This window comes from Bos taurus, chromosome 19 (genome assembly GCF_002263795.3).
Source record: "Bos taurus isolate L1 Dominette 01449 registration number 42190680 breed Hereford chromosome 19, ARS-UCD2.0, whole genome shotgun sequence".
In the NCBI taxonomy this organism is placed as follows: domain Eukaryota; kingdom Metazoa; phylum Chordata; class Mammalia; order Artiodactyla; family Bovidae; genus Bos; species Bos taurus.
Genome location: NC_037346.1, coordinates 8,229,373 through 8,244,986, shown reverse-complemented (window position 1 = coordinate 8,244,986; position 15,614 = coordinate 8,229,373). Strand labels below are relative to the sequence as shown.

Here is a 15,614-nt window from a genome sequence, read left to right as displayed (position 1 = left end):
AGCAACCTCAACAACCAAAAATCTCTAATTTACAACTAATCCGATTCCACAAATTACATCCTCCATGACAGACCACCTAAAACACGACTTCCTGTAAACAAACCATTCTGCTGTTTTGTTTTGAATATAATTAAATCCTTATTCTGCTCTTTAACTACAAGAAACTCACTTTTTTGCTACAAAGGGCAGAAACTTTTATTTTCAAAAGACACAGAAATACTACCCAAGTAGGAGCCCATAGGGCTCCTACACTCCACATCCAGATGAGCCGCCCTTGCCTGGGGCTGTGGGTCTGTCTGTCTGTCCTGCCGTCCTCAGGCCACTTACTATACTTGCTGACCTGTGTGGACTCCTGCCCGCAGTGGCTGAATTAAGGAGTGCAGGCTGTAAACAGTTCAAAGTAAGTGTTCTGGAACATACAGGAAGGAATACTTAAATCTGCTGGAGGTGATCAAAAGTTTAATGCCTTTGGAGTTTCAGGCCAAGGGTCTCAACTTCTCCAACCTCCCATTTATTTAGGGCGAATGATTTATTCTGAGCTCTTGAAAAATCTTTCAGTCCTAGGCAAACCAGGACGGTTGGTCACCCTACCCTTTTCAGCCCTGTTCTTCTCCTAACAATCAGGAATCCATCCATAATATTCATTGTCTGCCTGCTGTGTGTTATCTTCCATCTGTGTCCACCCCGCCAACGCCCAACCATTGCACTTTGCAAGGGGTAATCATCAACCTTTCACAGTAAGGGCCCCTCTGCCCAGATTCTTCCACCCTGGAAACATCCTGGTCACACAAACATCCCATGAAGAAGAAAAGACCATCACCCTGGCTGCAGAAGGTATGCGGACTTGAAGCAAATCAAATCCCACTCTGCCAACAATTCGACTCTAGGAAGACAATACAGAGTGGAGAAAAAATGGAAAACGCACATACAAATTCAATCTATCAAATCTCCTATTTATTTTATGCAAAGTTTTCCCGCTGCTTATTAATGCCAGCTTTCCCTCTACCATTTAATCTCTGCTTCCATTTCATTCTTGGAGGCCTGTGATTATTCTAATTCAGCATTTGGATGACTTCATTTCCGCTCAAGTACACCCAGGTCAACTTGGATAGAAAAGAAAGAGGAGGAGAAGAAAAATAATCAGCTAAAAGCTATTAAATATCAGCCGTATGCCTCATGATTGGTTTTAAAGGCAGCAATGAGGTTAGCAACAGTCAGAAACTCACCCCTTCTGCCTCTGCCTGCATATTAACATTTTTTCTGGGGCTCTCACTCTCACGGCTTCGAATGTAAATAAAGTACTGATGGGCGGCCCATTTTCAGCTAATTCACAAATACCAAGTTTGAATACACGGAGCTGTAAAAATTTAGAGGGTGGTAACCTGACAAATCCAGCCGTTCTACAGAGAGACTAATTCTCAGAGAACAAAGGAAACAGGGGGGAAAAAAGAGGGAGAAGAGAAAGAAAGAAAAAAGAAAAGCATACGCAACCCATGTCATGGAGTATCCTATTGGTGGGCCAAGGGGTGGGCAGGAATCTCCGTATCAGTGTTCACTCCACGAAACAATGGGATCCGATTTCTATGCCAAGTCTAAATGAACTGAGCTTTCTCCTCCGTAAGAACCACTCCTTGCACCCACTGGCACAAGCTTGAACCGTGATTTCTCAGACACTTTCAGTTCCCACTGAAGTACGTCCAGGGGGAGAGAGGCTTCTTTCTCATGCTAACAACTCCATTGTAAGTGACATCTTCAAGCTGCCAGGAGGGCTCTGGGAAGGTGAGCCGGAGGAGCCCTTAAACCCCTTCTCCAGAGGCTCATTAACTCCTTCCTGCCCAAGGGCTCTCCAGCCCCTGCTTTTCCTCTTCCAGGCCCCCTATAAAAACCCAGTGATGCTAAACCACACTGGAAAACACGGTACAAACACACAGCCAGAAAGTTTGCGCCTTCTTCCTCTACCTACTACGCATACACATGTGATCAGCATAATCTCAAAGTTTTCCCAGCTTGTGATCCAGAAGGCATCCTATTTTTCTATTTGTATATTTTAAAACACTGTTAACCGAGCAATAATAATGTCTGATGCATTTGCCTAACAACAGCTGGCTATATTTTATCCACTAAAAGGGAAATGGGAAGTTTTCCTAGAAACCCACTCATCTATTTCAGGAGCTCCTTTTTTTAAGCAGGGGAAAAAATAAAAGAGGATTTAGGAGAAATGAGGTTGGGGTGCTCAATCAATCTGCTTCTAACTCAACCTCCTCCACGGGCTGCAGCAGAAATGGAGGAAGAAGTTCACCAGAAGAACAGAAAGCTGCTTGGCAAGAGGGTTCACCTGCAAAGCCCAAGGCTCATGTTACTTGTGGGCTCTGTTTGCCGTCACCTGGCCCAGGAGGCTCAGGCCCGCAGATGAGGCAGGACTCCCCTGTTTGCCAACTGTGACTTTCTGCCCTCAGCAGCTCTGCCAGGGGTCACAGGGCAAATAAAGTCCCCTCCCCCATATGACACACCTCCAAAGGGAGAGACTGACACAAACCAGCCAGAGATTTAATAAAACACCAGGACAGTGTTGGCCTTGTTCTGAGCTGTCACAGGAAGAAAATTTAAACACACAAGTAGCCTTCAGCATGGCTGGTCAGGGAGGAAAGAGCAAACGGCCCTTCCTGGTGCACTCTGGAGCTCCAAGTCAAGGTCCGAGGGACGCCATGGCCCTCCAGAGTGAAGGCCCACAGGTGACAGGCGAGCCCAGCACGCCGAACATCACTTTCCAGTGAGTCCGTGTGTGCAAACCACTTCAGAAGACGCTGGCCTCGTGGGGGCCGTGAAGCCCACAAAGGACAGACAGGACTTTTGTTTTCCAGGCCTGGTCGGAAAGAACCGCACACCTCCCAGAGCTCTGTGTATCTATGGCTTGCCTTAGGAAGCAATAAAATCACAGTCCACTTTCAGGAACACAGTGGCTTGCTTATTTATTTTCGCACAGATCTCCTGCCTTTCCCATTTCAAAGGCTTTATGATATTTTCATTCTAGATCCTTCTCTCCTCACACACACACAGCATCAACAGGAACATCTTTGCAGTGGCCGGGGGTGCCCGCGTCGTGCCTGCATGTAAAACCTGGAGACAGAAGAGACAAGGCAGACCCCCCACGAGTGGAATCGATGAGATCTCATTACATTAAGCAGACAATTCCTTCTTGTTCTCCATGTTCCCCCTGCCAAAGTTTTCTAGCACCATTCTCTAAGTCAAGCTAACTTCCCTGAGGGCTCGAAGGCCCCTCTCGGTCTCATTTCCATGGGGCTTGCCTTCAGTGAGACAGAGGAGGACTTTACAGACCTCCTTCGCGGGGCCTCGTCCTCCCATCGGCCACGGTCAGGGGCTGGCCCAGCAAAGGGTTAAAGCCCTCACGTCAAACCCGCACTCTCGGGCACTGGCCCAGAAGGGACATGGGAACCAGGGCAGCCAGTGATAAAGGCCGGATTGTAGCAGCCCACTGAATTGGAAATGACTTGTAGGTCTAATGAAACAGAACTTTGGCAGTAAAACAGAATGAAAGGAATGAGACAATAAAAGGCTGGAACAAAGGGTGCAGAGTCGGTTCAGCTTAGCAAAATAAGCTCACTTTGTTGGTGGGGAAAGCCAAAGCCGATTAGGATAAACCAATGACTAAGCGTAAGTCTTCCAAACTAATTACACAGTTCACCATGTGAAGTATAATTGGGAGCCTCCAGATGCGGGCTGCTCTGCTTTCAGAGAGTTATATAAAGTGAGAATTACCTAGCGAGCCCGCACCGAGCAGCCCTCTCATTGAGGTGAACGGCTGAGAGGTGCACAACGGCTCCATCCAGGACGAAGCCGAGAATTCATTAAGTTTAAAGGCCTCTTTTTGATCTCCCAAATCCTATAAGTGAGAATTTTAGAAACCGGTACTTGAAGGAGGGGCCTAAAGGGGAGAAGGAGGAAGCTCTGGTACACGGAGCGGCTTTGATCCCAGGGCTTTTTAATAATCGCCACGCCGGGCTCATCCGCACAGCCGTGGCGGGGGAACAGCGCCCAACAGCCCGATGGATGGTCGGGGTTTGTGTGCGTGTATCGAGAGCATCATTTATGTGCCATTTTTCTGAGTGGTCTATATACATCATTCTCGCCGGCAAGAAATCGTCAGCACAGATAGCATCCACTAGGAAACCTGAAGCAGTAAAATAAATTACCGGAGACCAACATTCCTGACAAATGAACCTTCTCCCTCTGAGGGTGGGGGCTGCTCCGTGGTAAAGTGGCAGATGAGGTTTTATAAACATTGAACTCGGGTGAAAATGAGTGAGTCTGCAGGCTGCACGACCGTGGACAACTTACTGACCTCTCCCAACATCAGCCTCCTCATCTGCAGAAGAGATGTCCCACCACCTCACTTGACATCCCTGAGAACCAGCTTTCTAATGCATTAAAACCTCAGCACAAAGCACATGGCCCTCTAATCCAGAAACATCAGAACACAGTAAAGAAGTTCACCCTAACATCTCAACCTCACAAATTCTGCATCTTCCTTCATTCAGATCTAGCACAGGTAACAAGAAATTGGAAATAATTTACAGTTTTCCCAGACCTTCCTCAAAGGATGAAGATCCCAGTTTATAAATGGTAGCTTTTTCCAAATAGAGAATCCCTTCATCGCCCCTGGATCCTGAAGTGCACAAATTAACTCTACCACCGTTACAGCTGTTTTGTTGACCATTAGTACATCATGCTCATTACTACTGATAACATCTTGTCTTGGTTACAGTCTATAGACACCACAGATACCTATCTATCTATCTACCTATGTAAGTTTACTTAAACACTTTCTAAATTATTCAATTTTCCAAGCTTGAAACCAACCTTAGGAATAATCGAGTACAGAGGCTGGCAAATCATGGCCCATGGGCCAAATGGGGCCCCAAACTTGTTTTCATAAATAAAGTTTTATTGGAACAAAGCCATGCAATGGTTTGTGTGTTGGCTACAGCTGCATTCTCTGTACAATGGAAGTGAGTAGCTGTAACAGAGCCAAAACTATTTACAAGTTTACAAGTCAAATCCTTTACAAGTTTTGCACGCCCTTCCCTGGGGTGGGAAGCTGAGGCCAGGAAAGCACGGGCCTGTTAAGATGCCGCAGCGGCGTCCTCATGCGGCCATGCCCAGTATGAGGGTCTGGGGTACCTCTTCTTACTTTACTCCAACGAGGGGGCCAGAATAACTACCCAGGGGGTGAGAATGGCACCAAAGTCAGCAGAGTCCTTATGCCGCGACTGCACAGTCTCATCTTAAATACAGATAAGTAGCAACGCCCCTAACCTGGGGGTGGGGTTGTAAATCTCTGGGAAGCAAGTGGGAGAAAAGCACCAAAGGCAATTACAAGCCTCCAACTCGAGTTATTTCAAGCTCTGGGTGTACAGTCCTGCACCCACTCCGCTTATAGTAAAGACACATTCAGCCCTCCCGAGCTCAGCCCCAGGACAGCCACCTTCCCCACCCTGATTGCCACCTGAAATAAACAGCCCAACAGCTGCCACCTTAGGAAAGACGGGAAGAGGCAGCACCAAGAGGCCTGACAACGAGCGAAAACTGCAAAGAAGGCGGGAAACTCTGGGCGGAGGCTGCGGAGGGGCGGGAGGCTCTGGACTGGGAGGAAGGAGGGCGTGCACTGTGCCTGTCACACAGCCTGGTTCACCTGGGTGACCTCCGCTGAGACTTCACCCCCCTGACCTGTGCTGTCCACCCCTGCAAACGGGCTGCTGGGGACACCCGGATCCGCTGTGTGGAAGCAAGGAGGCTGTGCAGGCCCAGGTCCCCGGCACTGCCCCTGGGCACCCAAAGGGGACACCATCTCTGCCTCTCCTGGGCATCCTCCCTGCCCTAAGTCTATCTCACGGGTCGGTAAGCAGTTGAAACAGGGCCTAGAGTTTGGGTTCTGTTATTAGACAAGCCTAGAGGGGAAGTCTGTGACCTTTCAGGAGGCTGTGACCTTGAGACAAAGATACAGTGCCACCAAGGCTCTACTTAACAATCTACAAAATGGGCAGGGCCCCCACCAGCACCCCAGAGAAGAATTAAGTGAGATAAGAATGTAAGTCAATGGCCTGGCCCAAGGAAGAAAGAAAGGGGAAGTTCTAGTCGCTCAGTCATGTCCAACTCTTTGCAACTCCATGGACTATAGCCTGCCAGGCTCCTCTGTCTACGGAATTCTCTAAGCAAGCCTACTAGAGTGGGTTGCCATTCCCTTCTCCAGGGGAGCTTCCAGACCCAGGGATCAAACCTGGGTCTCCTGCATTACAGAGAGATTCTTTACCATCTGAGCCACCAGGGAAGCCCGACCTGGCCCATATTCAACACTTAACACGCACTCACTAAATTATTCATTAAATTACACCTTCCTAATGTGCAGTTAGGAGAAGGCGATGGCACCCCACTCCAGTACTCTTGCTGGAAAATCCCATGGACGGAGGAGCCTGGTAGGCTGCAGCCCATGGAGTCGCTAAGAGTCAGGCATGGCAGAGTGACTTCACTTTCACTTTTCACTTTCATGCATTGGAGAAGGAAATGGCAACCCAGTCCAGTGTTCTTGCCTGGAGAATCCCAGGGACGGGGGAGCCTAGTGGGCTGCCGTCTATGGGGTCGCACAGAGTGGGACACGACTGACACGACTTAGCAGCGGCAGCAGCAGCAATGTGCAGTTAACCAACCGAAAAGATCCCCGAACAACCTGACAGTGGGGAGTGTGCACAGGTGTGTGAGCAAACCTTATGCAAGTGTGTGCGTGTGTCTTTTCCATTTCCCTCAGTCTGTCAATTTACTGTTACTCCTTTCACAGGTGCAGGGCTCACTCATGGCCCTTGAGGCCCAGCAGCAGGGTCTCCCCTTCTGGGATCCTTCTGCACTCAAGTGAATTATACCAGAATCCTGAGAGGCAGTGGGCCCTACCCTAGGGAACACACAAGTCACTCCAGCCACCAGCCAAACAAGGAACAAGCTCCTGTGAATACAGACTCAGCTAACCCGCAGAGCACACTGACGCACCAGGCTACTAACACATGAGTGTACAGAGCGTGAGGGCTGGGATATGCTCAAAGGCCTCCTTAGTCCTTCGATAAAACACTTGGTAGGTTTATGGATCCTGCTGGAATCCGCAGGTATTACTGCAAAACTAACTGAGCAGCTTTGGACCTGGTGAGTGCCAAGTCAGGGAAGACAGTCTGTGGCCGTCTGCAGACAAGAGGACGCGGTTCCCAGAGCAGGGACGGCCGCTGCTGCGGGTTCGCCGCTTCCTGCCACCGGCCCACGGACTGAGTCACAGCGCTAAGTGCTAATGAAGGACAACGGAAAGACAGAGCGAGAGAGAAAGGAGAGAGAGAAGGAGAGACCAGCGCCGGGCATGTGTGGAGATGTGGCAAGTACGAGCCTGTTCGGGATATTCTAACAGCCCATCTGGGCAGCATCAACTTTCCTGACACCCACAAATTGGCCCATGAGATTCCAAGGCAGGTTATGGCTCGAAAAAGCAATCCCACTTCATGTTTGCAAACACTACCCCCCAGCCTGGTTTTAAAGGCGGAAACGGTAGCAACGAGGGCCGGCACTCCAGAGCCTTCCATTACGCAAGCTGTGTTTGTCTCATTAAATTATTTCCAATCTCTCTCCCTGGGCAGGGCGGGGCTGGGGGATGGACCCATCCCCCTCGGCACTCTCAATCAGTCCTGAAGAGCAGCGAGACAACGGACATCAGCACACTCAGCTATTCTTTATCCCGCCAGAATGAATCAGCCCCCAACTGGCAATGCCAGACAGTGCCGTGGGGAAGGAGCCTTTCATAACCGACCCGGAAGGGCAGCTGAGTGCCACTCGGAAAGCAAGGCTGGGCGGGAGGAGGCTGGGTTCTGGGAAGCATGGTCTCCCATCCATGCAGAAACAGATGAACGCCAGAAACAGGAAAATCTCCCGTTCTGAGGCTAACCAGGAGTCAAAGCCTGCCTCCCAAAGAGGAGTCCACAACAGGCCTCTCCTGGAGATGGGCCCCCAGCTGGCCATCACTGCGGGCAAGGAACGAAAGCACAGAACTTTCAGGCCGGCCGGTGGGCAGCAGTGCCTTTCTGCCACCCAGGGCACGCGTGACGGGTGTCATGGGGGAAAGGAATGACCGAGCTTAGGACGGTGTCTTCCAGGACCCTGGGCAGGCAGGCCTCTGCACTCCCGCCCTGTGGTGGGGGCGGGGGCACACGACACAGGCCTGTGCAGAAGCAGCCCGTCGCACCTGTGGACCCAGGACCAGGCCCACAGCTGCTCAAAGACACAGAGGCTGCGGGCCTGCACACCCACTCACCCGCCAGCCTCCTGGGACACACGAGCCCGCGGGGGGCGCCGCACGACAGCCAGCAAGGCTCGGCGCCCCCCAAGCCACCCTGTGGGGGCCAGGGGGAAACAGTCCCCCGAGGAACGGGGCCCCCTCAGGAAGAACCCACCCTCCAAGGCCGTGCCTCCCCGCCAAGCAGAAAGGGGCCGAATGAATCACCCACAGTTACACACCCTGTCTGTCTGTCTGACTCACGCATTCTCACACTCGGTTTCCTGACTCCTCTGGGGCCTCCTGAGTCGCTCCGGGCCCAATCCCCCGGCACAGCCCAGGGGATGATCGCACTGCTGTCTCCTGGACATCCTGACAGGTTCGCGCCCAGCATCTTTCCTGGGTTTCCTCAGGCATTTGACAGGGGAGGAGCGTTCAGCCCCCAGGGAGCCTCCTCTCTCAGTGCATCCTCCAGAAAGGCCCAGAACGAAGCCCAGTGCCAACAGAGACCAGCTTCTGCGGGAGCTCCTGCCCTGTGACTCCCAGCTCAGAGTCCCTTCCCTAGCCGGCGCTGCCCCTGTCAGCTCCCGGCCCAGGCCCCACACGACCAGCTAAGGCCGGTGAAACCGCACTCAAAGGCCGCTCTGTCTGTTCCTGTCGGTGCACGGGGCTCCGTGCCCACCACAAGCCAGGCTCTTCCATCTCGGCTCCTGCCGAATCCCATTCACATCTCGACAGCCAAGTCCAAGGACGAGGCTCTGGAGGAGACGGTTGTGGCAAAGGCAGGGGCCATAGCAGCCACTCTGAAGGACAGAGGAGGCTGCCCCAACCCCACACACCCCTTACCTTGCCGAACTGCTCGAAATACTGCTTCACATCTTCCACCACGGTGTTCGCAGACAGTCCTCCTACAAAGATTTTCTTTGTTCTTGTGACCATCTGCAAGAAACGACAAGAGGAAGACGGGTTAACTTGGTTATCTGAAGCCACACTCACCGAGCTGTTGAACAAGCCTCTCTGCATACTTCTCCAGAGAGGAAGGCGATGTGAGGACTATCTCAGCTGCTCAGAGCAGGCCCTTCAGACGTCTCAGGATGCCAGAGACAGTCACGAGGAATACCTTAGGCCTTCAGGCCGCAACCTGAAAGCTGGCATTTCATGCAGATGGAGAGTGGACTTCAAAGCCTCACTGGCCATAACACACAGCTTCATTGTGATGTGAAGTCACACGTCAGAGCTATTTTAAACCGAAGAGACGCGAACAAAGGAGAACTATGTGTATAAAGACATGCTGCCCAGAAAGTACCCACAGATGTGTCAATAAGAAACTCACATGTAATTCAAAACTCTGTGCAGACTGCCTGCACGGAGCCATTCCAGGTGCTGGCTTGTGTCTGCCAACAGGACAGGCACTGGGAGGGTCAGCCCCCCGTGCCCACCCCCAGGGCTCCTGTCCCTCGGGGTTTCTCACCATTCCCCTTGACGTGTCCTACACTCAGTCAAGCCCAGCTGGTCCCCAGGCCTCCCCACCTCTGTCCACGCAGGTTCTCCTTGGGAGACCTCTCCACGCCTGTACCTCCCATGCCAAGCTGACTACCCTCCAAGATGCAACGCTCTTCTCCAAAATGCCAAATACCTATATGGCCGCCCCACCCAGAAGCTGCGCCTCTCACTTCTGAGCCCCCTAACGCCGTGCCCCTCTGCCTCTCACACACTCGCTACTTTCCACTTGGTGCTAAAGTGAGTGATAATCCTGCCCTCCTTACCTCCTCCCCCAGACCGTCTCCTGACTCCTCTCAGGATGCCCTGCAGTTCAAATACAGGGCCAGGCACACAGAAGCCCACACCCGCAGTTTGCTGGATACAAAAACAAATGAACTTCCGAATGGTCCCCCTTCAAAATCCCACCAGGCCCAAAGCAAAAGGAGGCGGAAGGTCAGTGATGTCAGCTCTTCAGAGCGGGACCAAAAACCTTACACGGAAGAGTGAAAGACGACAAAATGAACGTTATTCTGAAAACTAAGTTAGGCTACGTGGGTTTGGGGGTTGTTTTGTTTGTTTGGTTTCTCTTTAACATCAAATTAAAAAAATGTAAACCTCAGTGGACACAGGATCTCCCCAGTCTAGTCACACACAATAAAAGCACAACATCTTAACTCAATGGGTAGGCTCTTGTCACACACACACACATACACACATCAAATCATCACACTGGAGGGCTTCCCTGGGGGCTCAGGGGTAAAGAATCCGCCTGCCAAGGCAGGAGACACAGGTTCAATCCCTGATCCAGGAAGATCCCACACGCTGCAGAGCAACTAAGCCTGTGCGCCACAACGATTGATCCCGCGCTCTAGAGCCTGGGGCTTGCAACTTCTGCGGCCCGAGCGTCCTGGAGGTGTGCTCTGCAACAAGAGAAGCCTCCACAGTGAGAAGCCCGAGCGCCACAGCTACACGGGAGCCCCTGCTCTCTGCAACTAGAGAGAAGCCTGCGCAACAATGGAGACCCAGCACAGCCAAACATTAAACAAACAAATAAAAGCATGTTTTAAAAATCGTCACATTGTGCACTTTAAGTATCTCACCATTTTATTTGTTAATTATACTTCCATCAAGCCGGGGAGGGAAAAAATGTTTGAAGAGAACATACAAAGAAAACCAAGACTGAAATGCAAAACCAAATCAATGAGAGGAATCTGAGAATATTAAAAGAAATGCCACCCACCACATCACACGTGTGTGTGAAAAGTCAGTGCAGGACATCTGAGTCTGGGGGGCGTGGCTGCCTGGACCACTTATCACCTAGTCTCCGGATACATCTGCGGAGACAAGGAAGCAACAACCCCGCCCAACAGTTGAGACACAGCCCTCAAGACATACCGTGCGAAGGAGTGTGAAAGGCACTGGGGACCCGGCTTCTGTGTCTCAGTCTGAGTGGGACCACAGACAGCACCCACTCCAGGCTGGGCTCTGCGCGCTGCACGGCGGTCCTCTACCAGAGCTCCCAACTAACCCTGAACCCTCCCGGATCTGCGGGCCGGGCGGCCCCGACGGGGAGGCTCCCTGACCCCAGGCCCTCACACTTCAGCTCAGTGGCTCCCAGACGGGACCCAGGCCACCAGAGCCCGCGGACCAAACCCAACCCGGAGCACCCCCGGAGCGGACGTCCTTCACTGTCTCGGGGACATACGGCCTGATGACTCTCATGTGTCTCACTGCTGGGGACCGCCAGGCAGTGGTTAGCACGTGTGTTTAAAATCATCCTTTACTATTTTTTTCATCTTTTTCAGATGAACAGGAAATTAGATGAGATACTGTACGTGAAGACATTCTATGAAGATCCCACCAGTGTCCACACCACTGAGCTCCTCTGGCCAACAAGCAGACACCTTATCTAGCTCCTTGTTCCTCTCCTTCCTTGTCTCCCTGCTTATCCATCAATCCCCCTGGGGGTGGGGGGGGGGTCAAGGTCACCTTCACAGTGAAGCTCCACCAGGCCCTCACCTCATTTAAATCTCTCTCTACACTCCCTAATCACCAAATTTTACTAACCTAACTTTCCCAATGCATTTGTTCAACAGATAATACTACGAGCAAACTGATAGAACTTACATTCTAATGTAATATGGAGTTTAATCCACTTTAAAATGGAGATATAATAATTAGCCTACCACACAAGATTCCTGTTAAATTAAATATACGCCAAAGTGTCTACTGGGACACCTCAGAGATGCTAAATACATGGTCACTGTACCTGAATTCAAAGTCAGTTACTAAATCCATCCTTCAAGCTCAGAACAAACGGGCAGTAGAAAGAAATCTTTTATCCAACACTTTGATAAATCAACCCTTGTTGCCCCATTCTCTTCCACTATCATTTCAAAAGCACTTTCCAGCATCTCCACGTGGTTTCAGATTGGCAAAGACGCCCAACAGTTTCATTTTATATTTTTCATTCCTTTTTTTTTTTAACCTCCAGCAAAGCAATTAAATATCTATAAAGAAACACTAATGTGATCTACAAACATGCACTCGTGGAGTTCTCAAAGCGACTCTGGAGAGACATTTCGTGAAACGAACCCCATGGTCTCATTCAGACATGGTGTAGAGCCAGGTGGGTGTAGACAGCTGGCCCTATTTCTATTCCAGTCGTTCACACGGACCAACATGTGTTCATTCGAAATAACAGAAGTCAACAGCACGTTCATTCCCCAGTAACTGCTGAGACAAGAAGGTCCCCTCTGACACCCTCTACCGTTGCCCTACGGCCATAAACCTGCCAGGACAGAGCCCTAAATACTGGGGAAGACACCCAGTTATAAATCTACACAGTCCCAAAACAGTCTTTAAAATACTTTATTTTAAAAACAAGGATGAGAAATTCCAGGCCCCAGACAATGCACCAAAGTGTTCAAGTGACTAAAACATCCTCTCCAGGAACCAGCTCAGCTGCAGAGATGGGTCCCACTCTTCAGCAAACACTGAAAGGAGACCGATGTAATCAAAACCTTCCGAACACGACGAGGCCAGTGGAAAGACGGGCAACCCTTGGTCAGCTGCTCGCCGACATCGAGGCTTCAGGAGGGGAGCGCAGCGGTGGCGGGGAGCTCTGCAGGCGACCCCTCCCGCCAGGGGCGCTTCGGGAAACGGGAGTGCTTCATTTTGTCAGTTCTGGGGGCATCACTGCCACACAGGCTGCTCGCTGCTCCATGATCTGCACTCCGGAGAGGGACGCAGAGGGCAGCGGAGGGTGCTGGAGTCACACGCTCTCCTGTTTCTCTCCCACCTCCACGACTGCTCAGGACAGCAGGAAGAGGGCTGGGCGGAGATGTGGCATCCAGCGTTTCCGGGCACTCTTAAAGAAGGAAGGTCCTCAAATCCCCATCAGTACTGTCCAGGTTTCACTTCTATGTATGCGTGTTCTTGCGTGTGTGTGTGTGTGTGTGTGTGTGTACATGCCTTGGGGGGTACCTCTCTATTCCCCATCCTTGTGTCTTGGCTTCTATTTACCCCAGGAACCATGCAGCACCCCCAGATCTTTAACCCTCTTCTGCCTTTGGAAACAGTGAGCAGGCCTGGTAACTCGCTGGCCCCTGACTCTCTAAGTCCTTGGTATTATAAAAAGTCCTCTCTGCAAAAGGGAATCCTCTTACACTGTTGGTGGGAATGCAAACTAGTACAGCCACTATGGGGAACAGTGTGGAGATTCCTTAAAAAGCCGGAAATAGAACTGCCTTATGATCCAGCAATCCCACTGCTGGGCATACACACTGAGGAAACCAGAATTGAAAGAGACACATGTACCCCAGTGTTCATCGCAGCACTGTTTATAATAGCCAGGACATGGAAGCAACCTAGATGTCCATTGTAGAAGAATGGATAAGAAAGCTGTGGTACATATACACAATGGAGTATTACTCAGCCTTTAAAAAGAATACATTTGAATAAGTTCTAATGAGGTGGATGAAACTGGAGCCTATTATACAGAGTGAAGTAAGCCAGAAAGAAAAATACCAATACAGTACGCTAATGCATAAATATGGAATTTAGAAAGAAGGTAATGATAACCCTGTATGCGAGACAGCAAAAGAGACACAGATGTAAAGAACAGACTTTTGGACTCTGGGGGAGAAGGCGAGGGTGGGATGCTTTGAAAGAATAGCATTGATACATGTATATTATCATATGTGAAACAGATCACCAGTCCAGGTTCAATGCATGAGACAGGGTACTCAGGGCTGGTGCACTGGGATGACCCTGAGGGATGGGATGGGGAGGGAGGTGGGAGGGGGGTTCAGGATGGGGAACACTCATACACCCCTGGCTGATTCATGTCAATGTATGAAAAAACCACCACAATATTGTAAAGTAATTAGCCTCCAATTAAAATAAGTTAGTTAATTAGAAAAGTCCTCTGCACACAGAGGAGGGACCCACTCGTGCTTCCTTCCTGTGCTAGGCCCTTCGGGTAGCTGTTTTCCAACCCACAGCCTTCACACTGACACACACAGTGCACCCTGATGGAGAGAGCCGCCCATCTGCACAAGAGAGAGCTCAGCCTGAAACCCTCCAGGAGACGGATCTGAAACGTCCTTGCCTTGGCACTTTTGGCGGAAGGGCCGAAGAAAACGCTTCGGGTATGTGAATGCTTTTCACTCTGAGAGACACGAGATACCCACCCAGAGCGAGAGCCCTGCAGCCTTGGGGACAGCCCCTCCTCCAACAGATGCCTCCTTTTAGGGTCCAGGGCCACATTCTGGGAAGTGCTGTGTGTGTGTGTGTGTGTGTGTGTGTGTGTGTGTAGCACAGAAAGGGGGTGGGGAGGGTTCAGGCTCTCACAATTCACTGCTGCAAAGTTTTGCATCAAGACCCATAATTTAACTAAACACCACTGCTCTCCATGCACCTCTTGGCTCAACAAAGAAAACCCCAGCATCCATTCCAGTTTGGAAAATTGCTGTTTACACATACGAACTGGCCAAAGCCAGCTGCTAACTAGGGCTGCAAAGGACACGCCACCTTCCTGCCTCTAACCAGAGAGCTGACTTTTTTTTTAAAGTTTCAAAAACTCTCTTTTGAAAAATGTGTTTCCATCTGAAATGGTCACTCGGAGTGGAGCCACTGGTTTTATTTTTATAAAATCTAATAAAGCAGGGGTGTGTATGTGTGTGTGTGTGTGTGTGTGTGTGTACTCAGAGCAGAGGGTGGGGCTGTTAGAATCTTTTCTGATGAGATTGAAGGGGAAATCTAACTCCACCAGCACTGGCCCAAGATATCAGCTGTCACCCAAGAAAACAACGAAAAAACAACAAATATTTGTGATCCTAATAAAAGCATGGAAAGGCAGAAAATAGCTCAGGAGAGTCTGAAACGGGTGCAAGAGAGGCCCAGGGAAATTAAGTCAGCTCTTGCCATAACCATGTTCCTGAAAAGAGTTCACATTCCCCTTAGTGAAAAGCACAAGACATCTCCACCACCCAAGCACATGGCCTCTCTGCAGATGTTCTCCCATTTGAGGGAACCCCGAGCTTGTAGGAGCCCCCAGAGGACACTAGAATGCTAGCAGTGGGTGGGCTTCTGCAAATCTGACTGCCCATTATCCCCATTATACAGATGAAAAAATCAAGTCCCAGCAAGGTGACTCACGTGCTAGTTAAAGGCAAGACAGAGAGACAAGAGAGAACTGGTATGCTGGCAGACACCATGCGATTTCATATGAGATTCTAAATTTGGTGAATACCTTGTTCTTCAGAACCTGGGATAAGACTGTGTGGTATCATCAACTCTGCATTTGAGAACG

General features: G+C 50.5%; 1 protein-coding gene across 13 annotated transcripts in view; it reads right to left on the bottom strand.

Annotated features, from left to right (window-relative positions):
- The window catches only part of MSI2 (musashi RNA binding protein 2), a 405,753-nt gene that overhangs the window by 252,852 nt on the left and 137,287 nt on the right, over window positions 1–15,614 (bottom strand). For 12 of the 13 annotated variants that reach the window (XM_059877826.1, XM_059877828.1, XM_059877829.1 and 9 more), the window contains one exon: window positions 9,164–9,256. The exons of the other annotated variant lie outside the window; for it this stretch is intronic. In XM_059877826.1, the coding sequence (XP_059733809.1) occupies window positions 9,164–9,256 (93 nt within the window). The remainder of the gene's footprint in view (window positions 1–9,163; window positions 9,257–15,614) is intronic. 13 annotated transcript variants of the gene reach the window in all.